This window comes from Prinia subflava, chromosome 6, assembly GCF_021018805.1.
Source record: "Prinia subflava isolate CZ2003 ecotype Zambia chromosome 6, Cam_Psub_1.2, whole genome shotgun sequence".
Lineage (NCBI taxonomy): Eukaryota > Metazoa > Chordata > Aves > Passeriformes > Cisticolidae > Prinia > Prinia subflava.
The window spans coordinates 17773506-17798065 of record NC_086252.1 but is presented as its reverse complement, the minus strand read 5'-3'; the positions used below and the strand labels follow the sequence as shown (position 1 = coordinate 17798065).

The following is a 24560-nucleotide window of genomic DNA, read 5'->3' as shown; positions in this document are numbered from 1 at the left end:
CCTTTGTTCTAAATAAAAATACCTAATGGTTTTTCCTGTTGCTACTAAAATCAGTCATTTCCATGCTGGGCTGGTAATACAAAAATGAGTTTTGCAAGTGATGAGGAACAGTACACTGGTATATAAAAGTACAATTATCATTTTAGCATAGCATGACCACTTGTATTGCCAGCACATAGATTCCCTAACTTCTATTGTAAAAGCTGTATTTGGTGGCACTCGACCTTGTCCACATCTAATTCTGAGAACTGCAGAGCCAAGTTCAAAGGAAAAAAAGTAACATGAAAGAGCAAGTTAATATTTTTCTGAATTTCACAAAAAAGCAGTGGAGACCCACAACCAGCATGCTCCACAGAAACTGGCTGAAAACTGAGAACTATTTCCCAGCTTACTTCAAGCCAGGCTGAAAAGATTTTCTGAAAGGAAATTCTTTTTCACCAGTGGCAATACTTTTCTCCTCTTCCAGTAAGAAACACAGCAGGCTGACTAGCTAAGTTACAAAACAAGATTCCTATCCCTCCTCCTCTAACTGATATATGCAATTCAAACTATTCAACATCAGCTTCCTTGCTGTAATTATTGCCAGGGAAGTCAAACAACGCATTCCTCTTTGTCTGTCATGAGACAGAAATCTAATGAAACCCCTGGATTCAGAGCTTACTTCTGAACCAGGGGAAGGCTCACCATGGCAGGCAAACCATGATGTTGTAGGACAGTGGGTGCAGGCAAACCATGCTGGAAAGTGGGTGCAAACACATCTGCACGTGCCCAGGCTTTCAGCTTCTGCCAATGAAGATCTGCTATTAGAGAGGTTCAACCTCACTGCTATAGATTATGGCACGGAATAAAGTGAACAAGGAAGCAGTGTTCCCTGAGTTCACAGAAGGTACAGAGCTGAAAAAAATAATCACATCTGCCCTCTTACACTTGCTCTCTTTCTAACCATGGTTTTCACTTAGCCTTTCATTCCACACCTCTGATTAAAAAGTTTCCCAGAGCAGAATGGAAAGCTTTTAAAGTAACTACATTTTCTCAAGTGCTAAATCTCCTCAACCTTTAGAGAGCAAACATTTTCACAATGTGAAATGTTGCTTGGGCAAATCCCAAATCCCTTTATCCAGGCTGAAGACACCAAGCCGAACATATCCAAAGTAATGCAAATGTAAGTCTGACATCCCTAAACTGTTTAGTGTGTTATACACACAAACATTCTGTTTTCAAAATCTGCTTTTCATAGAAGACTCTTCTTTCTTGCTGTGGTTTCCCTGAGTTATAAAATGTCTCACATCTTGGCTTTTCTATCTACAAAGAACTAGAACTTATAGGTGAGCCACTGTGGGAAGCTACGATGCTCTTTTACATTTTCCTCATGTTCTTGTTTGATGTCCCTAAACCTACATTTGCACAGCCAAATAAGAGGTCATTCCTTTACATGGAATTATTTTGCATTTAAAAATGACTGTTTACTTTTTTGTGGGTTTGATTTGGGTTTGGTTTTTTTGAAATGAAAACAGCAAGTTGTGAAGAGAGTGGCACTCTGATCTCAGGGCACCTGTGCTGCAGCCCTGCACCCTGACTGGGCAGCCTGCAAGGGCAGCTCCCCCTGGGCCATGCACACACCAAGAGCTGCAGAGCACAGGCAGCCTGCTGGCAAAACAGGCCCTTCCTGTAAGGACTTCAAAAAACCTGCTTGGCATTTGGCACACCAGGCCAAACAATTGCTCTTGTTTTACTACAGCAGCAAATTCCTGAAGAAAATAATTTGGTTTGAGTTTTCTTAACCAGTTCAAGCTCAGCTCTAGTGATGCAAGGCATGAGATCACAAAAGCCCTAGAAGTTTGCAAGGATACCAACTTTAGGGCATGAATGGAGTTTATGCAAGCCCTGGTCTAGGCAGACAAGCAAGACCAAGCAGGAGTGGGACAATTCATGTTAATAAGAGGCAGAGAATCTACTCCACTAAATAATCTATGTTCACTTGTCCTTGGTGGTAGCTCAACTGCATCTATCTCTAGACAGAAGTGAACCCCTTTGATGTTTCTTAAACTCACATTCTCATGAAAAGAGGAATTAATCTTTTAAAGCATCCAACTGAAACTTTTTCAGCTGTGACTTGGAAAAAACCCCAAAATGCTGAGATACTTACAGTAAGATTTCCAAACAGGTGGTCTGTATTCATCAGTATCTGAAAGAAAACAAAAAATCTTAATGTTGCATAGGAAACATTTTAACACAGAAAAAACCTGCAGAAGCACTTACAGAATTATTGAAATAATATTGCACCTAGGTTCTAAACTTACTTTTTACTATCATAGAACAACTTGTTAAAATGTCCCTCTTTTTACTTAAACTAAAAATGTGAAAAGGTATTTTCTTAATCCAGTTAGAATAAAAACTACAGGAACAAATATGAAGAATGGCAAACATGCAGATCAGAACCCAGCATACTGTGAGGAGGAAGGAGAATGTATATTATTTTACTATGTATATATCTTTAAGTTCCATTATCAACTATGCCAGTAAGATTTTTATAATCACAAGTTATATTCCAATAAATGAGTTTCCATGCTACTTATTCCTACCATTAGCTTTTTACCCTTCTGGATGGCAATTCACAACTCTTAAAATAAAATTAGAGTCAAGGATGGCAAAATATTTTGGAAAAAGAAAGGGGTATTTTCATACTGAGTAAAAGCTCTTTTTGGAAGTAGTGAGTATATATTAAAAGTACCAATATATTTCTACTCCAAGATTTTAATTCTCAAATAAAAATTAAAAAAAAAAAATCCTAATGTCTAAGTTCTGTCACCTTTATGACTTGTTTTACAACTGATGTGACATTTTGAGCTCAGGGCTATGCTGCAAACTTCAACTCCAATCCACTGTTTGGCTCCTCTGACCAGCTTCAGTTCTGATGCCACATGTCACCAAGGCTTTTTAGCAAGATGTTGTGCTCATCTGCCTTGGAGCTGGTGAGAATTATTCCACCCTCATTACACCACAGGGTCACACGCTGAGCCACCCACAGAGCCAGCCCTGCTCTCTGAAGCCACTTCTGACTGCAGCATCCATGCCCGAGTTCTGTTTGCAATCATCGCCTCACTGGAACTACCTGATACATCTCACAAAATGGAACTGGAACCTGATACATCTAACAAAATAGGAATTTCTAGTTTTTATTACAAGGTTACATAAAGATCAAGCAATCTAGGAACTTGTGGCTTGAATTTTAGCCTGAGTGGCTTCTCCACTTGAGAGAAGTGAGCCTGAAGCTGAGATTTTGCCTTGCCTCCCCTTAGAGTAAGCAATATCTTCTTCAGATGCTTGCTGTAGTCCATCCCTCACACATAGTCATGTCAAAAATCTCTAAACCAGAGCTTAGTGGAAAGAGATATTTTCCAGTTTAACTGGAACAGACTTTGCCAGACCTTCCCAGAACACTCCCTGCCCTGACTGCACTGTAATTTTGTTCCATTTTTACCCCATATTTTAGCTCTACACATGAAGAGGGTGCAGTCCTTGCAGACCACCTTGGTGGCAGTGGGTTTTGTAAATACAATTCATTATGACTTTGTTATTAAGGCAGCATTCAGTTAAACTGCCATTCCCCTGAGTGTGATGGGGTTTGATCTTTGGAAGGTCCTGCAGATGCTCTACCATGTCCTGGAGATCAGCAAGAACACCTTGAATCTGCAGAGACCTTCAGCAGCTCGTGCTTCACCGTGGAAGTAAAAGCAAATCAGTAGCAACAGATGCAGCCAGAGTTATTCATTCCTACTTTGATACCTTTAATTAAGGCAGTGCAAGTTGATTCCTTCCAGAAGCATTGTAACATGATCCCTTAGCAATGCAATGTCGCATGGAAAAGGGACAAATTTTTAAAGTAAAAATAATGGCTTTAGTCCCAGAAGACAACTCCTACCCCACCACCTGAATTTACTTTTGATATTCTCTGAGTTTTGGCAATATGGAGTTTAATTCACAAATAAAAGTAAAGGACAACACACACAATATTTTTAAAATATGAGCTGACTGTTATGTAAATACAAACATCTTGGCAGTCTAACCTATACTCATCACACTCAAGCCATGCAATTGTTACAGCTAAGGGCACTATGGTTATAAAACTAAAAAATGACAATATTTGTGCCAAACAAAAAAACTCAAACCTTGTTAAAGTTAGCCAAGAACAGCAGTTACTTTCATACAAGAAATATCTAACATTCAGAAATGGGAAGGAATGATTTATGTTATGCAGCTGTGCAGAAGGATTTTGTTAGAAAAAAATTCTGTTGGTGAGCTTTATTGCCTTTACAGTGTGAGAATACCCTCCAGCCATCCCACACGAGGTAATGAAAAAACAAAAGGTCATTTCTATTGTGATTTTTTTTTAAAAAGTGTAGTAGAAAACACAAGCACAATGAAACAGTGAAGCAGAGGGTTTGTAGTGTTTGTTTCTGAGCAATAATGTTTCTATTACTAAAACTATCCTACTACACAACGATGGACTAGAGTAAGCATAAACACCAGCCCTGTCTGTTAGTTACCTGTTTTTAAAGGTTAACAGATGCGGTCACATTTAAAACATCTAAAGTATTTAGAAATTCATTATTAGGAATAGTGTTTGATTTTCAGATAGTACAGGCTTCCATGTATGGCATCTCCAATTAGGCAGCTGAAAACCTCTAACAGGCACGATAAAAACTCACAGAAAATGTGGAACCCAAAATACATTTTCTCACTAATGCTGCAGCACTTTCTAATTAACGCAATAAACTCTACGCTGTCAGTTCTCAGATTTTTTTCACAGTAACTCAGCTCTGCTAAATGTTTCCAGGATAAAATCACTTTCTACAAGCTGTGCATCAGGTTCTATCTTAACTGCATTTTCTGCCCTGAGATGCAATTCAGCTTAAAGCTACTCTTCTCCAAAGGCCTAGAGCATTGCAGAAAACATAAATACACAAGCCGATGCTATCAGCTCTGTCCAGATGTGATCCTACCAGCATTGGTCAGATTTTTACCAGTATGAAGGCACTCTCAACAGCAAGGACATTTTAGATCAGGGACACTGTCCAAGTACATAAATTGCAATTTCAAACTGAGACCAGTTTCAAGCTGACAGATACTTTGCAGTTTGTACAAGCAATATCTAATGCCGTCAGTTCATATATGTAGAATCCTGAGGATGACATGATCCAAGTGGATCATCCTTTATCACTTTGTTTCATTCAGAAGTGCAATGTTTCCTGAAACCTTTGGTTTCCTTATATTCTAATCACAGGAGAAATTCTGGATACTCAGCACTTGCTTTCCATCATCTTCTTTACTCACAACCCTCTCTTCTCCAGGACTTCGCCTTCCCCCAGCCTTAGCAATCTCCACCTGCATGCAAGACCTCTCTCCTCATCCTTGAGCATTGGTTTATTGCCCAATGTCGTCCTGTTAGGACTCACCTATCCATCCCATTCCATCTGCTCAGCATCTCATTCTCAAGCCATCTTGTCTCTTCCCATCTCTACTCCAAGGTTCCCTACTGTTTGCTTAAATGCAGAGAAAACAGAGACAGAAAGAGCCCAAAAGGCAGTGTCTGGCCACAGTCAGAAATGTCACAGTGGGCAGGTGCATTGCTCTCGGGGTCCAGAATGCCCTCCTTTGAGCACACCAGTTCATCAAAAAGAAGGAAACTATGCATCTCGAGCATGACTCACCTGCAATTAGGAATTGAAAAGCACAGACTGACTATCAGAAATACTCACTTCCACAGAAATGGGCTGGTGCCAACAGACAATCATACAGCCATTTGGAAGTTCATATGCAGACACAAACACAAGGAGAATATCTCAGATTTTCCATAAACACAAACGTGACTAATTGTGACATTACAATGTCACATCTCCTTACATTATTTTGCTTCTTTCTTACCCACTCCTATTTTATTCACTATATAAATTTGGACAACTGCAGTACTTTCAGAGTGTACATTTTAACTGCAGATATGAAAACTGTTACCATTGCCTCACACTGTTTAGAGTGCTTGTCTTTGTGTATTCCTTTTAAAGAAAGGATAAAAATGTTTACCTCTGCTTGAAATGGCTGTTTCTCTCCCCACTGGAGATCAGCCAGTTCAAGGGTAGAGGAGCAGTAGCAGCTCAACTCTGCATGGTAACCTCATAAAGCAATGTAGGACTTACAGAGAGATTTCCTGTAGAGAATTCAGCTTTAGTTTTATTTTACTGGATGGCAGCACCTGCACCTTGGTCATCTCTAACATCAGAGATTAATGCTGCCTGGGAGGAAATAATCATCTGTCTGCTGAGACAGAAGCTCTTACCCCAACCTTTGGTTTAATTTGATAATATCTCTGTTGAATACAGGTGAGGCCTCAGGTGGGGAACTGTAGTCGTGCATTTCTGTACCCAAGTAGGTGTTTCTATATAAGGAAGTTAAGCTAGAATTTTCTATAGCCTGCTCGTTGCAATTGGCTCAGTACTAGCACAGACACAGTGATAGGGCTTTGGAAGTTCACCTCAAAAGCCTAGAGTCCATCTCATTGGGCAAGGGGCCAAATAATCCCACCTAGACCATCGAGTACTAAAGGGCCTGCATAGGGGGTGCATGAGGCTTTTTGGGAGTGCCCTAGCCTGTGTAACTGTGCTCGGTACACTGTGCTCGGCTTATCTCTTTTCATTTTGTAATGTTTGTTATTTTTGCTGTTATTAAAACCTTTATTTTACAAAGCATATCCTGGGAAGCCGTCTTGCTATTTCATTAAGCCATTACTCCGCTGGCTAGACCCTCGGAGTTATCGAGAGAAATCTCGATAGGGAACTTTGTGGAAGAAGCCAGTTCTTGGCCATGTGGACCAAATACCAACATGATCAGGAGAAAAAAAAAATCTGATTTCATGCTCTGAACTGGTCTCAGACCAAAGAATGGTGTAAATATGAAAAGATGCAAGAAAGTATAAACATTCTTCCAGAAACTACAGCTAGGCACTAACCAGAAAGCGTGTGTTGTAAGATGCTAATCTTGCTTTGTTTGGCAGCAGAGTGTGTCAAAAATTAATTCCTGGAGAGATTCACAACCAGCCCAGTGGATGTGGCCATTTGCTGACCCATAAAACAGATTCCTTTTTGTGCCTGAAAAGCAACTTCTAGAAAATTCATCTCCAGCCCCCAGATCTTCCTTATTAGCACCTTCTCTATGCCCAAAGGATGCACATTAAAAAATCACTTGACTTAGAGAAACAAAGCCATAACTTATTTGCTGGTGAGATTCTCAAGCCACAAAAACAGCACAGTTGAACACAAAATGTCATTTCATCTCTGTTTTTCAGAGTATAAGTGCCAACAGCATTTCAGAAACTAAGCTTGAGCCATCACAAAATGTTTTCAGCAGCAGCCAAGCAGGCCCTAGCAGTGAAGGCTTTTACACACTCCAACCAAAATAAAACTCAAACAGCACTGAGTTAATTGAAGGATGAATACAGCCACTGCCCTAGGCAGCAGCACTAAAACAGATGGGCTACAACTCCATGGTTTCAGGGTAAATAGGAGAAGCTGATCCTTGGCTGCAGCAGCACTGGAAGTGTTTTGCAGAAGTCCCTGTGTAGCTGGCAGCAGGAGGGGGAGATGATGCCAGGCAGCTTCTGGAGAGGGGCAGCAGGGTGGAGAAATCACCAAGCCACCCCTGCCTGTAGGATGTGTACTGAAGAAGTAAGGGGCACACACCAAACATCCTTCATTGCTCCTAGACAAGACCTTAGGATGCCTCTTTCTGTGCACAAAGCCTCTTTCCACCCCTCTGCCACCAGGAGCAGTAAGTGAGATGACAGTCTGCAATGGGGTGGTGGGCAAAGCAGGACCTTGATGCAAAGAGCAAGTTCACATGTGGCTGCTGCCCATGACACGAGGAAACCAACCTGGCCCACCCTGGTTTCAGGGTGCCACACACTGCTGTCAAAGGCTGCAGGGGGCTGCACTTCAGTCAGGGTCAATAAATGAGACAGAAAGCTGTGGTCAGGCTTTCTTACCTGGCAAGAAATGTCTTCTTAGAAACAAATACTTTTTCCAGCATTTAAGTCCTTCACATGAATACAAAAATGTAACTGATCCTCTGGCTCAATCCTGTCTTGCCTTTACCTTTCCAAAGCAAAGGGGCAACAAACTATTTCTGACCAAAATATCCTGCATGGGCCTACAGCACATTTTAAAAGATATGACATGCAACTTTTTGGAATATTCCTTTTCTCTTAAACAAAACCTCTTATACTGTTATTTTACCAAAATAGTTAGGGTTTAGAAGTCACTGAATAAATAATGCTAACCCAAATGTAATGTTGCTGTAATAGTGACTTAAAACAAAGACATTAATGACAAGAACCTGATGGCACATGTGGCCTGGGGCCATGTGGAAAACACTTAGGGTTTCACAACCGGGGACATCACAGAATTTCCTTTGTTTATGGGAAGATCCCCACAGGGCTGAGAACACCCCAGGCAATAAGCACCACATTTCTGTATGTCACTCAGCAAGGATGACTGATACTTCTACAATGTTATTGAGCCTTTGATGCTTTAATGTTATCTTTGGCACACAATTCCCTTTGAATTAAGAAAAAGAAAAACGCTTTGAAAACTTTTAGACACATCAAGGCTCTTCCTAAGACACCAACGCTGTAAGGAGCTTCAGTACAAAAGTCTCCAAATAAACCACCATCTATTTTCTCCACCTTCTCCAGGTAGGGAAAAGACATCAAACAGGCATCCAGTTCCACATGCTGGCAGGTGTTAGAGCTCAGCATGCACCTCAGTGGTGAGCACACAGCTAACCCTCCCAGCAGAGCACCCCCTGCTCTGAGCCCATCCTGCTGCAGACACAACCCATCACGGTGGGCAGCTGGAGTCAGGCAGCTGCTAAATGCCAACTAAGCCCCAGTCTGACCACAGACACAAGCTGCCTCTGGGTCCAAAAAGGAGCTTTTGCCAGCTTATGTGGTTTGTCTGCAGGGGATGGCACTTTGCAGGCAGAGGTCACAGGCAGGCAGCTCCCAGGCCAGCCCTGGGAAAGCTGGCACTCAAGAAAGGCACTCGAGCCATCACTAAAGCCATCCACCCACAGGGATGTGCCCAGGCGTGTGGGCAGAGGTGACAGTCACCAGTGACAACTCTTCTCATACAAAGTTTTACTCCTTTACCTTGCCCTTTAGCACAGGTAGCTACACTTCTCGATGCCCATAAATTCAAATGCACGTGGTCAGCTTTGGACTTTTAAAATTAAATTATGTTCAAGTTACCTAAGCAAGAATACAGTTCAGTGTATTTTCTTCTCTTTTTCAGAGGCATTCCCATGTGGGAGGAAAACAAGAGTAAAATACAATCTAAGGGAAAGATGCAAACCACTGAAAACAGGCACTGATAATGAAATCACCCCTTCAATTATAAGATGGCACCAGATCACACACACTGGGCCCAGGAATTTTTAATAGGACAACACTTATTTTTATTTGCTCTTTCATCCTCTCATGCTTTTGCTTTTACCACTCCAAAAAAAGTACAAGTAGGTTTCTAATAATTACTGGAGAAAAAATGATTAAGAGAAAGTCAGTGTGAACAGTGCCCCAGAAAGCTACAAGGGCTAATGGCATTTCTCTGATGTGACCAAGGGGGAGACAAGAAAGCACACTCAGCAAAAATGAAGAGGCCTAAAGAAGGGCATGCTCTGATAATTACTTTAGTGTTGAGGGGGAAAGAAAAAACGGATCACACTGCCATCCTGTTCCTACAAATGTCTGATCTGGCAATAATAAATTCTTTGGGGATGCTTCTAATGGGGTTGAATGAGAGACCCACTGAAAACAGCCAGAGTTCAATGCCTTTTATGAGCAGGTCTACTATTATTGCCTCTTTATGAATGATGGGAAATTCTAAGAACTAATATTTTGCTCATCACAAGCACTGCTGCAGTGAAATGAACTCATCCTCTAAGTGATTAGACCAGGCTGCAAATCATTAATTTCTAGATTTTCATTTAACCAAAGCAAGGGAAGCAAGTATTCATTTGTCCTCCACTTTGCCAGATAAAATACTGACATATGACTGCATGTGATGAGAAATAAAAATATTTTAAATTCTTTACAGAAAAAATTAAATTTCAATGTGAAATTTTCACATATGCAATGGTGACAAGCAAAACACAGTTGTTTTTCTCTTTCTCTTGACAGTAGTTTAGTGGAGGGGTGGGGAAATACCCCGTGAAACCACAGGTAGCTTACTGTTTAAGCTAAGTTTCAAAACATCTAGTATTATTTCTTAGTGTTGCTGAAAGTATAAAAATATGGCTCTCAGAGAGGTAAAAAGATGAAAAGTGCCACCTTGTGGGCATTTAATAAAAACAGAATTTAATGTTGCCTTCTGTTTCCAGGGGGCTATCTCAATCTCCAGACAACAGGCTGCTGCTGATTTTCAGTATTACTGGGAACACCTCCTTTGCTCTCTAAGAAAAGACACATACAATGGGAATTGCTTCCTGACATGGCTCTGCAGGTCAGCTGCAGGTAAAACCACACTCAGGCCAAAGGCTGCCTTGTAACCCTCTGATTTATATCCCCACGTGTATCCTGAAATGTCTAATTTACACAGTAAACGACTTCCAACTGAAGATGTTGCCAAAATCAAATATGCCCCTCTAATGTATCTATTTAAAGAAAAACAGCCCCCTTTTTTTTTTTTTTTAATTCATTGTGACAAAACTGACCGTGTGTGACTGCAGCCCTGAAGAGATGGATCAATAAGTTTGGCAGTTTCCCATCCTCCCTATGTGTTATTTGAAAGGTTTATTGCAGACTAATTTTGCAAGGTCAAAATTTTCAGAAATAGGCCTTTATTGGATGAATTGCCTCTTTTAGATTTAACAGGAAATTTTTGCCATTATCTTTTAGATTGCACAAGCTTGAATACTGCAATCAAACTTCTTTGTTTTTAAACCCCGACAGGTTTTCTTTGTAGACATTTTGGTGGCCAGTGAAGTTTGCATGGAAGGCTGGAGAAATATCTGTGGAGGTTATTGCTCTTATACTCTCTCATTGCAAGCACAGCAAGGGATAATACAGGAGAAACATTTACCCTTTGACATTTCCTTTCCTATTTTTTCTTAAGAAAATCCCTCTTTGTCTCCTATTTTAAAAGTCTGCCTGCACAGAGACAAAGCTCATTTCCCATCACTTGCTTCACTTCTTCCAAACACTGATAATACTAACAAGGACACATCAGTTTTACCATAACTTCAAGCCAGTGACAACTGCTATAGCCATGGCCTCAAGGCATTCACAGAAATACTTTTTTGTCTTCATTTCTCTAACACATTTAACAGGGAATATTGATTGGACTTTGATTACATAAATATTCGGAACAGTTACCCTACTGGTGAAAAAGAATAACATGATATGGTGTAAAAATGTCTTCTAGCTGTAAATGAATCTTCTCCCCTGAATAAAATGTCTGTCCAGTCAAAGCTGAGGAGAAGAGACCCTAAAAAAAGACAAGCACGTTTGAAATACAGCCCCTCCCTCCACTGCATAATGGCCTAGTTTGCTGAATGGGGAGACATGCTTTATCACTGTTTGCTTGGCTGCTTTGATTTGTTTTTCCACACACACCACCAACATAATGAATGTAAGTTCACTTTCCTAGTGTAAAATACATCTTTAAGTAGAGTATTGTGGCTTTACCAGAAACTAAACCTCAATAAAAGAGCACAAGACTGACTCTGCCACCCCAGCCCTTGGTAAAAACCCGCTGAGAACTTGTCCACCCTTGCATTTCAGACCAGGATAGCTGCTGAGCATTCATTAGCCCTCCTGGCATAAAAAAAACCCCAAACCAAACCACCCATTAGCAACCCAGGCCAAAATCAGAGCCTTCCAGAGAAAATTAAGAGCAGATCTGATTTCTGACTGCTGTTATAGCTGGCATCAAGACAGACTCACGTGTTCCAAAGCAACTCTCCTACTGTATCAGATGGTCAAATAGATGTAGCTTCTCCTTCCTCAAACTTGACCCATTTAAACTCTTAGTCCATCAAGTTATAACAAACTTATTATGATTCCTATTACAAACAGATTTTTCATTTTCTAAAACAGTTGTCAATAACACACACCATTGCTCAGGCAAAAACATGGTTTGTATTTACGTCCTTATTTTCAGAACAGATGCAACTGCCAAGTTAAGTACCCCTGCCCAGGATCATGATTGTTTTTTACAGTGTCATGAAGGAAAGTCCTAAAAAATTATTGGCAGAGTCTGAGACAGGAAGTGGAAGCAATGTGGTAGGATGCCTTTTTTTTTAAACTGGAATTTCAGCTTTTGTTCCAAAAGGCTTTCTCTGTTTGCTGTGAGCTTCTCCTGAGCGTCAGTCTGAGAGATGTACCACTCCTTACCTCTTCTGGTTCTCATATGAAACATTCAAGAGGCCTCCAAAGCAATGAAACAGGATGCTCCAGCTAGAAAAGCTGAAAACTTCACATTTCATTTTGGGAATGCCAATGGCTCACTATTCTAACTGCAGCCAAAGAAGTATGGTGAAAGCTTTCACCCAATAGCCCCTCCCTGTTTATAGCATTACATCCATCCTTTTCATAATGACTTTCCTCCTTGGCAGGCTCATGTCCTGCACTAGGCAGCAACCAGACAAAGGAGAGGCAGGGCTGGAGAAGCTGTGCTCTGGGTGCACTCCTGCACCACCCAGCACACCGTGGGACTGGAACAGCCAAACGGTCTCAGAGGTGCTTTAGCAGGGATTTTCTGCATGGGCTTTCCCTTTGTCCTCAGTTCCTTCTGGGTTTGGGAGGAGAAATGTGGACCAGGGGAGCTTGGAACAGGCTGCTGGAAGGAGAGCTGAACAGAGGTTTGGTACTGCCCTGAAGGAATGGGAGAAAGCTGGAAAGCTTGATATGATCGATGCTCAGAGATAACCTCTAGGTCCTTTTTCAGGTAACTCCATGTTTCTTTTCCCCTACAGGAGATGAACTCAGATGGTTTTCTTGTCTCTGTTTTGAAACTGTTTTCTTTCTCCTTTTTTTCTACTAATTAGAAGAAAGAAAAACTGGTCCACAAGTAATGGAAATTTGGGTTATTACCTCTCATGTTATCATGGCACTACATCAAACAGGCTTCCAACGATTATTAGCTTCATTTGTAGGATATCAGTGCATCCTTACTGGAACTACGATCCCATGGAAATGTCCACAAGTGAAAAGCAGACTTAGTCCTACATAATAAGACATCTATACAGAAAATAGGAACAGTAGCTGGTGAAAGAAGCAGAGGCCCTTGTAGATGAGTTCACCGAAGAAAGATCAGTATCTCTATTCCCAAGTCTTGCTAACAAGGTATTCCCCCAGCCAGCACTGTCTCTCTGGATAACAGCTTTTTTGGTGTCTTCAGCCTCACTTTGACTTTGTAAAAAGAACCCTATCATGGCAATTGACAGCACAGAAAAAACACACAGAGACAGCCACAAGGATAGTGATAGGATATGACAGATCAAAAATACATTTTATAATTTAAAAATGGTCCTGGCCTGACACAACTTGGTGAAAACTGCTGTAAGGCAGAATGTTGCAAGCAATTGTCAGAGACTGTGATACACAGGATTTCTGTACAGAAAGAAGGGCAAATGCTAAGACAGCTCTGAGACACTGCAAGCCCTGCCTGTCTTCCACAGCTGCTCTTGCACAGCAGTGGGAGAAGGAAGATGCCAGTTTTTTACATTTAAAAGTCATGACTAACAGCAGCATCAACAGCACCCCGCAAAAAAGCAATAAAAAAGCTTTTTCTGCTTCTCATGGACCTTTCTACTAAGTGAGAAAAGAAGTTAACGAGCTGGATTAGCCAGAGTGAGCTCTCCCTCTGACAGAGCAGTCTGCAGCTCACTCATCTCAGAGGCTGCTTGGATTTCTGTCCCAGGAGTGCAGCATGCTCTGTCCCACCCTGGGGCTCACCATGCTTTGGGACAACTGGGACACAGGGCTCCAGTTCAGCTCCTGCTAATTCTGAGCCTGCAAAGGAGCAAGTCAAGACTAAATTATCATCTTTGGTCTAGTGCAGTTGGAGGTGGATTGGGTGTATCTTCTTACATAGTACAGTTTCAATAAAATCTAAGGAACATGAGATGCTCCACTGAGTTCCTGCTGTGCTTGCTGCTCTGGCCCTGAGGAGGAGCACACAAGGGTGCTGGGAGGGGACTGTGACCACAGCTTGCTTTGTCCTGATGTGGCACTGGGCACATACACGGGTCAGCCAGGAGCACCTAAGCACCTCAATAACGCAACAGCACAGCTAAAGGCACATGAGCTCACCACTGGAAACGAATGCTGTGACAACTTTCCTCTCCCTCTGTTTCTATTAAACCACTGAAGATTTTTCTCAGCATTTGTTAAGTCTCATTTATAAATATACCTCTTAAAAAAAAAACCTGAAAAGGAAATGAGTAGAATTAATTGCTGTGTCAAAATCATGCTTCCTTTATTGGAAGGATGAACACATGTATGCACATTCTGACTGTAACAGAGAGGTGAGGAAGAAGTACAACCTGTTTGAGGTTTTTTGTGGGCTGTTTTTTTTTAATGAAAAATGATCCAGGATTGCACTGAAACATTGTGTCCAGATTCACATGGAAACCATAAAACACAGCTGAAAAACACTAGAAGACTGGTACCAAATAATTATCAGCAACTTTTACAGTCTGTAGTCTGCTCTGGACTGAATGTGTATCACATACTAATTCAGCATCGAGGAGATTGATTTGTACCCTGCCAATGTGAGCAAAAGGAATGGGCTGGTACTGCAGTAAGGCACTGAGTTTGTTTTTCAGAACTGTTCTCCTTTTTCCACAATCCCCTATTTATACCGCACAAGAAGTAATTTAGTCTCTTCTTATCCATTGCTGCAGCAGTTCTCTAAAACTTTCCTCCATAAAATACTTTACCGTGAGGGTGCTGAGGCACTGGCACAGGCTGCCCAGAGAAGCCATGGCTGCCCCACCTCTGAACGTGTTCAAGGCTGGGTTGGACAGGGCTCTGCTCCAGTGGAAGGTGTCCCTGCCCATGGCAAGGGGTGCAGGAATCAGACAACCTTCAAGGTCCCTTCCAGCTGAAACCCCTCTGTGATTCTATGATGCTCTATTGTACTTGCTATGTAATTTAAATGGTTGCAACTGTGGTTCTGTAGCTGTGCTAGCACACCACAGTGCAGTGGGCAACAAAACAATTCTAGTATTTAGGAAGCAGAGTTTTACCTTGATGTTTGGAGTGAAATTTCACACAAGCAAGCTGTCCTGGGACATTCAGTTTCTGATCAGGATCAGAAAATATGTATTATTATTATTTCAGCTTCTTTAATGGCAAGACTGCTCTTGCAACAAAGGAAGCAGGAAGGACATGGAGGACTGCAGCAGAGAGGAAACCACCACTCTGAGTATCCAGAGCCAACCACGAGATGTTTTCAGCAGAGCCAGATGCAGGCACCTGCACCAAAGCTGGATGTGACAGTGGGCTTCCTTACAGAACCGAGAGAGACCTGCAACTTCTTCAGAGGTCTGCAACCAGACAATGCAGTTTTCCTAATGCATTCTCCCAAGGGGCTAAGATTCAGTCACATGAAAAAAAGACCACTTTATCACATCCTATAAGCATTAACAAAATCTTAACCAAAAGTAAATCAGCCCTGACATGACCAGCCTTCTATGATGCTTATCATGGAACAGCTAATAAAGTCATGAAAATAAATTCAAGCATGAACGTATCAAAATATATAATGGAAATTAGACTCACAGAGGAATAAATAGAATTTATGAGCACAATTTCCAGTAACTTTGAAATCACTTCATATATATCATTTTCATTTTATATACCTTTTTCATTCAGAGTGCTGTAAATGTCAAATATCAACCAATTCTTACACATTCAAGAGGCTGCTGCACACACAGCTGTGCTATTGGCATCCCAGCTGGGTGTGAGCAACCTTCTCCCTTCCCCTGACTAGAATCAATGACCAATCACTCACTCCACACACAGCCAAACCCTCAGAACAGCATGGAGAACTGCAGCTCCTCTTCCCAGCATCTTCCTGGGCATGGCCAGCGAGGCTGCTCGAGGCTCAGATGTCATGCAGTTACCAAGCCCTAGCTATATTGTTAAATACTTTAGAAGGTCAAATATTTCAGGGACCTTTAATGGCACTTTTCCTTGTTTCAACACAGACTCAAAAAAGCAACATCCTAGAGGGTTTTTAATTTTCTGCCACCATTTGTGAAGGTATACAAGCCACATACAATCCATGACAGTGAAAGAATAACCAAGCCAGTTTATGATTTTATGAGAGAGGAGGAAGCAGCTCATCTTCTGCTAATAACTGCATGAAAGTGCCCTTGGGCAAGGTCTCAGGTCTGTTTTCTTTCATTGTGAAGACATTTGTGTGCAGAACTGTACAATCTCTGTCCACAGGGTGGAGCAGCTCAGTAGCCTGAGCTGTGGATCACCTCATGTTCAGAAAAAACAGAATTGTCCAACAATGCTCATTCAGTTTAGACTGCACAGAGCAGTTACCTATGTCTGCACCCCTAGGGGATCCTAATTAACCTGCCTTTATTCAACAAAAATAGTATAGTCTTCCAAAAGGCTTGAACTTTGAGTTTACTGATTAGAGCAGTATTTAAATTATGACTGTAGTATTGCCACTGTGAGTAAACACAATCTTTTCTTGACACTGAGCTTTGCTTTCTGTCAATGGAAAGCTTCTTGTACACCTGAAAAAACCTAAAAGTTTAGACCTCTCAGAGAGAATTGGTGAGAGAACAAAGTCCCCAAAAACTGACAAAGCAAAAAACATCAGCTGAGTCCAAAACAAACAGAAGAAACCCCACATTTACACCTGAAACATCAGCCCTTGGCCAATGTGAAGTGTACACCAGGAAAGCTTTCTAGATCCTCACATTCAGAGTCTTTCACTTCAACATCACCAGATGACAGTCTGTGTTACACAGACCATCTCCATTCTCAGTGGATCTGCAGGTGTCAAGGAGGAAAGGGATGCAATAGTTCAATGATATGCCTGAGCTGATGATAGCATAAGGGAATCTCCTTGGAGAAAATTAAAAAATCTCCCCTTAATTCATTACCTGAGCACACAACTGGACATGTCCTTTCCAGTTTCAGCAACAGTCCTCCAAATTCTGATTTCTTTAGGTTCTTATACAATACTCACAACTGAAAGGAAATGCAATTTTATACTAGCCACCGTGTGAAGCACACTTCTAAGCACTAAGCTGAGAAGCCATGACTCAAATTTTTTCATCCTTGTCTATACTGTTAGTGTTACTTCTGTGGTATTTTGATCAATTTATACCAATTTACTAGTTAATAGATCCTATACAGGTTTTTCTTTTGACTGCATTGCTGGCAAAACCTTTTCAAGCCTGCTGTCCTTATTTGTTTCATTGGGTTCTATAAATCATGAAAGGTTAGCACAGCACCTAGGAGAAAATATTCTTACGACTCTCAGCACTTGGACACTTTTCCTTCCAGATGCATGAAGGGGAGCTGGAAGGTCTAGCATCTTCCTAAAGTGGTTTCAATTTTTAACAAACCACCTTCATTTTTAAATGTTAATAAAACCCCAAAAGTAAACATTGTACTAATATCTCTAAATTGTTTCAGCTAATTAGGCTATTTGTAGTTCTCATTGTGACTAGATGTTGAATTGCTTAAATGTCCTCTAAAATTAGCTTGGTCTCAGTCAGTATTGAATGAAACCCAAGTACTTGAAGCATGGGCAAACCACTTCCAGAGTATCTGCTGCAACCAGGTTAAAAAGATCACTTTGAATTCACTGCTTTCCTGGTGAAAAAGACCTAGCACAGGCAGTGCCACATGGGATATGTATTCACTTTGTTGCTCACTTTATGCTCTTCAAACAGTTTTCAAAGTTACTTTTTTTTTTTTTTTTCCTAGAAGCATCCATGATAGGTACCATTCCTGTCATTCTATGTGTATGTTCCCTGTAGTGTCAAAAGCCCTACTGTAAATGTCCCAATTCCATGAACAAGCTTCCATTACCTACTTCAGTTAAGGAACATATTCAGAGAACACCTTTCTGGTACAATTGGACTCTCTTCAGTTGAGGGGCTCTGTCAGTAAACTTTGCAATCACAGGTAGCACAAGTTTTAAGCATAGCTCAGGGCCACATACACAAATATAGAGAAGAACTTGAATTGTAGGTGATCTGTTTATTTCCTGTTCTTAGAAGGCTCTGCACACAAGACAAGAAATAAGCAGATTAATTTCTGAGTATTTCCTATTCTGCAGAGAATCTGCACTATTACTTGTTGTGAGCCATTTTTAGAGGAACACTTACTTTCTCTGTACCTGTGCTAACCAAGCACTCTAAAACTCAATGCCCTTTCCCAGGAAAAGAAAACATTTACTTCAAGAAAATTTTCTCTCTTTAAGACTGACACATTAGAAAATATGTGCTTGAACCAACATAAGTATATCCTGCCTTTTGAACAGCCATGAGTCAGTAAGCACAGTTTGCATGAAGAACAGCAATCACAGATGCATAGATCTTGAAACAGTAATTTGTTAATTAGTATCTCAACTATGGAAGAACTTACTTCAAAAGGTTCACTTCATACCCATAGTAGTAAATAGTCATAGAAAATTAATTTTGGATAGTATGACATCAGAGCTCACAGCCAGGGAAGTAATTCTGTTAAGTGAGCAAATTACTGTTTACATGCTCTTTCAGAAACACATGGATACCTGAAATGGAGGTATCATTGGCTTCTTTGTCCCTGCCCTTTCTGCCTGTAGCAGTGTATTTCTTGTTTTTCTTTTATTCTGATATTTTCCCTAAAGATTTCTCTAAAATGAGAGATTTCTCCAAAATTTCTCTAAAATTTCTCTAAAAACTGCCCTTGTTCATCATCTCCTTATAAAACCATATCTGTCATGCTGACTACAGCTCTGTCTCTAATCCCATTCATCTGTAGCCACTCATCAGAGTGCAAGCACTTTGAAGATTAAAAGAGAATTGCTTTGCTTCTCATTTCTTAACCACCAATACTAAGGGATGAGTTTTCATCCAGTGGCAGGCCGTGAGCAAGAAGCCAAGAGCATGAATAACTAATGACAAATATGTCCATGAAGATCTCTCCTGGCTCTTTTGAAATGTCTTCCTTTGTTCACGCAAGAGAGTTGATGAGCAAATAAATGAACAGGGAGGGAATTCATAAAAGACAAAGACAACTCGCAAACATTAAACATAACAAAACTATTTTTCTTTCAAAGTACAATGTTGACTTTCTTTAAACATTTTTCAGGATATTTAAAGACACAAGCAAACAGTGGGATAACTTAATACTTCCCCTCCTTTTCCCTCTACATTGTTTGTTATCTTTCCAATAGTTGAGTCATCCAAGTGGAATGACAGTGTGCACCTCAGCCGTGTCGCTGTGCAATCTCACATTTTAGGGTATTAACAGATGGCTTTCGGAAGTCTAGCCTTAGAAATGTGACTGATTGCTCTTCCTGTCAGTGGGAAGCTGCTACCCCGCAGGGATTCAGCACAGCAGGACTGGTGGTACCCCTGAGCCACCTCTCTGCTACACCAGGCAAGTGGCTTCAGCCCAGCTTCCCGACCGCTGGGTGTGCAGCCACCAGACTGTGCTGAGATGGCAGAGAGGGACACAGCTTGTACACCACTGCAGCTGCTGCAGCAGGCAGCAAGAAACAGAGAGAAAAAGGAGGCTGTAATCACCACAGCCTCCTGTAAGGCAACACGACTGTGCTGTAGGAGGGAAAACAGCACCAGAACTGGACATCTGGTCAAGTTCCAGACATTTACACACACTGCACGTGAAAATGCGCACTTTGTGTGGACTAAGATGTTTTTAAAATCCCCACCAGCTCTTAATAAGCAATTCACACAGATGTCAAACCTATTGCATCTATTACTTGCAACAAACAAAAGGGTCAGACAGTTGTTTTTTTCTATTTCTCAGAGAAAGTTACTGTCTTCCAGTCTTTTGCTGATGCAGTCCTTGCACAGGACCTGCTTTCCAGTGTTAGGTCAAAGTTGCATTTCAAGTGTTTGGCCCCTGGAACACAAACTGAATGTACCAGCAAAACCCTACTTTGGCTGGTACCATGAAGAAGTACAGCACGTATGGGTGACCACCTATAATTACAACAGGCTATTTCTGCCGCTGTAACTTTATCACACAGTCCCTGGATATCCTGAGTTGGATCCCAGAAGGATCTTGGAGCCCAAGTTCTGGCCCTGAACAGGCCAAAATCACAGCATGTGTCTGTGAGTGTTAACTCTGAGTAACCATGAACCCTGCTGGGATGACACCCAGTTTGCCTGAAGTAGCCAGTGTGATTGAGGTAACAGAGGTACGTTTTCAGCTATCAGCTTCCAGGCTCTCCCACTGCTGACTAATTCCAAGAGGGGCTGCTCTGCCTCTTCCCATCTGTGGAGCAGCTGAACTTCTCTTTCCCAAAACCCACATCACAAACAGACTCATCATCTGTACCACTGCACCAGGAGAACACGGGCAGCCCCCTATATATCTTCCACACAGCCAGCTGTCAGCACAGATCTTGGAAAGTCATGAGTGAGAGACAATGACAAGATGAAGAAAAGAATTTCAAAACAACTAAAACTGATAAAGGGAAGAGTCTTAATGTTTTCCTCCTTTGTAGTTTATTGTTGCACCATAATCTTGCCAATGAGCTATAACTGAAAAGGGGCAAATCCGGAACCCCTTAGGCTTTATGTGGTTTTCTCTAGAAAAATGCTGTTAATACATTGTTAGTGCTAGAAACTTTTTTCACAACAAACTTTCCCAGGAGTCTCAAGCTGCCACCTCCAAGGTGCAAACTGCAGACAGTGCACCTGTGGCAATGTTCTGAGGACAATGGCAAAGGGCAAACTCCAACAGGACCTGACTCAAGCGCCTGGGAAGTGCATGTCCCTGCTAATCCAGGCTCTGCAACAACGTCAGCCTGGTCTCTGGACCTGGCCCCTCCTAGCAGAGTCTTTGGACTATGCACCTAAAAAACCATAAAACACTCCCAAGAGTGTGGAGAAAGCACATTATGACATTTCCCAACTCTGTCCTCTCCCTTGCTGTGCTCACATAAGTACACACTGATTGAAAGGAACCTAAGACATTCGGGGAATTTTCTCCCCCACCAAATTTGACATGGCAATTTATCTCAAATTTTACATGCTTCTGGAGCACAACTTATTAGAAGCAGCCTGAGAATGGTGAAATTTGGTTCAGTGTGAAACATCATTATGGGCTAGGGAAAATACAAATGCAATACTGAGCCTAGAATTTATGTGAGTGAGCAGAACCAAAGAAACCACTCCCCTGAGACCTGTTTGCTCAGGACAATTTTACTAGTATGTATCAGAAAGATGTGAATTTAAAATAGTACAGTTACAGCTCCTTAATGCCTTAAAACAGATATATTAATTCAGACATTTATTTTGCCTTTTCTCAGATTTGCTAATATTGCTTTGGTAGGGGGTTATGTTGAAATAAACAAAACCCCTCTCTTTTGTGGGTTATATTTTTAATGATTTACTATGGGTCAGCTTCAGTGCACTAACTGAAAATGCAGCTATCCACCAGCAGCCAACATTTAAAATAAAGGCTGAACACTGTTCCTGAAGCTTAAAGGAAACATGTTGTAGTCTGTCTTTGTTATGTGCTGAGACAAAGTATGGCAAGCTACCTCAGCCCAGAGGACTCACAGCAACACAGAAAGCTGTGCTAGCTCAACCATAAATTAAAAACAACCACATCTGCAAACATTGCACTCACATACATTTCTGCATTTACACAACTCACACTCTTGCACTCATAGTTTAAGACATACTGTAAAGCTTTTACATTTGTGAAAGGCACCACGTTCGTTTGTTGATGCATATGAACCATATTTGTTGCATTGTTTTATTGTCAGTTTTTGTTTTCTTAAAAGGGTGCAATCCTGAGGTTTTACCCTCAGCAAGATAATGTTTAAAAACCAGACAGACACAGCAGAGCACCCCACTCTGTCTCTTCTTGACTCGTTATTTTTTACATGTATCAATGACATTTACTATAACAACAGATGTGACAACACACAGAACCACCAAGTCACTTTGTAAGACAAATTTGTATTAACGGAATATGTCATGCAATTGATCAAACACATGCAAATTGGAAAAGAATCACGTAAGTTAAGAAAAAAGGGATATAGGATATAGGAATGCCACTTTCTTGAAAGGTTAAAATTAAAATATTCTCAATTTTTGCAGACAAAGATTATATTGGCACTCAGGATAGAGAATGTGTATATTTCAGCCTATTTTTTTTTTCTGTTAGGGAAATCTACAATATTTATCTCCAGTGCCAGTGTAACAAACTATATATTTTCTAACAATTTAACTCAAAATGATACAATGTAACATACACGACGGTTGTTTTAAACCATCCAATCTGCCATTTGATCTCTGTGTTCACTTTCCCTTCTCAGCTGAAGAGTTTGATCCTCACTCTACATCCGACAACCTGCAGGGCCCCCCTACCTGCACCTCCTGAAGTCCTGGGAGCTCAGTGACAAGATCAGGCATGTAATGCCAGAGACAGTTTACTGTGACCTGTGAACATTTTACATCATAACAAACTCGAAGAGGCAATATAAATATGGGAGACAGCACTGTAGCTAAATCCAGTACAGCATAGATTTTATTTGCAGAGAGCTATCCTGCAACATGTGCTAAACTTCTTAGATGGGGCTCAATATGCAGAATAATATAGCAGGTGGCAATTTTTAAGAAAACCCCCAAAATTTGTTTTAGTCTTTTAAGAAATTGTACCAGTCCAAGAATCAGGAGATGAATGAAAGCAAGCCATTTGTTTACATATGAAATAAAATCCACACAATGAACACACTTCGCATCCTCTAGTCACTAGGAATCAGTTATGGCGCACGAGCTTTTTTCAATAACGAGTATCCCGATTATCCTGTTACCTCTGTACTGACCTCAGTCACATTAATTTCTGTTTTCTTTTGAACTGCTTCATTTCCCTAATGTTTCCAGACACAGTTTGAAGCCTTTTTGTTTGTTTGCCCGCTGTGAAATTGCGCATGTCAAGCATAAGCAAGCCTAGTTTGATAACGTTACTTAGCGGAACGCACACGTTCAACAGTTTAAACTGGAGTTTTCTCAAGCCGGTTCCCAGCACGCCGTCCCAGGCTGTGAAGCACGGCCAGAGCAGCGCTCCCAAAGCCCTTCCCGGACTGACCGCGGGCAGCGGCGCCCCGTGTGCCCCGGCGCTCCCGGGGGTCCCCCCCGCGCAGCCCTCGGCTGCCGGGGCTCCCCGGGGCTCCCCAACTTTCCCCCGCCCGCCGCAGCCGAGCCCCTCCGGGCGGGCAGCGGGGCTGCCCCGCCGGGCGCCGTTCCCGCGGCCCCGGGCCCGGCCCTGCGGGCGGCGCCCACGCCCAGGCGCTGCCGCGGCGCAGACAATGGGGGCGGCGGCCCCGCGCCCGGCGGGCCGAGGCGGCGGCGCTTCACTCACCGAACAAGGTCAGAGCCATCGCGGCGGCGGCGGGGCGGGCCCGGGGGGCGGCGGGGGCTGGCCGGGCGGCGCGGCGCTGGCATTGGCGCGGCGGCAGCTCTCGCATCAGCGGCGGGGCGCGCCTGAAACACAAGTTGGGCGCGGGGCTGTCAGCGCGCCCCGCGGCACCGGCGGCCGCTGCCACTTGCTGCCGCGGGGCGGGGCGGGCGCGGCCCGCAGGGAAGGGGAGGGGGCGGGAAGGGGAAGGGGTGGGGAGGGCCGGGCCGGGGGAGGGCGGCCGGGGACGCGCGGCACCGGGGGCAGCCCGCGCCCGCCCCCCGCCCGGCGCTCACGCCGCGTCCCGCCGCCTCGGGGAGCCATCTTGCGCCGCGCACGGCCCGCCCCCGCCCGCCGCGGCCGCCGGGACCGTTCCCATGGCAACGCGGCCGCGCCGCCGCCGGGCACAAAGGGAGGCGCGTCCCGGCGGGACGGCCCGCGGGGAGCCCGCGCCCGGCCCTCCCCGGGCACCGCCGCCGCCGTCCCGGGCACCGCCGCCTCCGAGGGGCGCCCCGGGAAAACAGCGCTCCCCCGGCCCGTGCCTCCTCGGCCCTGACAAGGCTGCGCCTGCCTGGTCCGGCAGAAGAGCCAACGGTGCTGTGAAAAACGTGACTCTGTAAAGCGAGGTGAAAATCTCTACTTATACACCAGCAAGCATGAAGAGAGCCAACACACAGATCTCCCGTCAAAATATTTCAGTGCGAGAAATTTCACCCAGCCCAGCTGTCACCGTTTTTCGCTGTCCAGGACTGTAAATTCCAGCCCTGAAAGCGCTTAACCGAAAGGGCGACGCAGCCCGCGGTGTCACTCGCCCGCGATTCCCCTGGGAGCGGACACTCGCTCACCGCGGGGCTGGCGAGGCTGGGCAGCCCCGGCCAAGGAGCGGTGA

General features: G+C 42.9%; 1 protein-coding gene across 1 annotated transcript in view; it reads right to left on the bottom strand.

Annotated features, from left to right (window-relative positions):
* Positions 1–24299, bottom strand: part of CHN1 (chimerin 1) — a 94853-nt gene extending 70554 nt beyond the window's left edge. Inside the window, exons 1-3 of the mRNA XM_063400485.1 lie at positions 23968–24299; positions 23636–23757; positions 2147–2185 (exon numbers count right to left, since the gene is read on the bottom strand). Coding sequence (XP_063256555.1) covers positions 2147–2185; positions 23636–23757; positions 23968–24050 — 244 coding nt within the window. The 5' untranslated portion in view covers positions 24051–24299. The remainder of the gene's footprint in view (positions 1–2146; positions 2186–23635; positions 23758–23967) is intronic.
* Between the last annotated feature and the right edge of the window lie 261 nt (positions 24300–24560).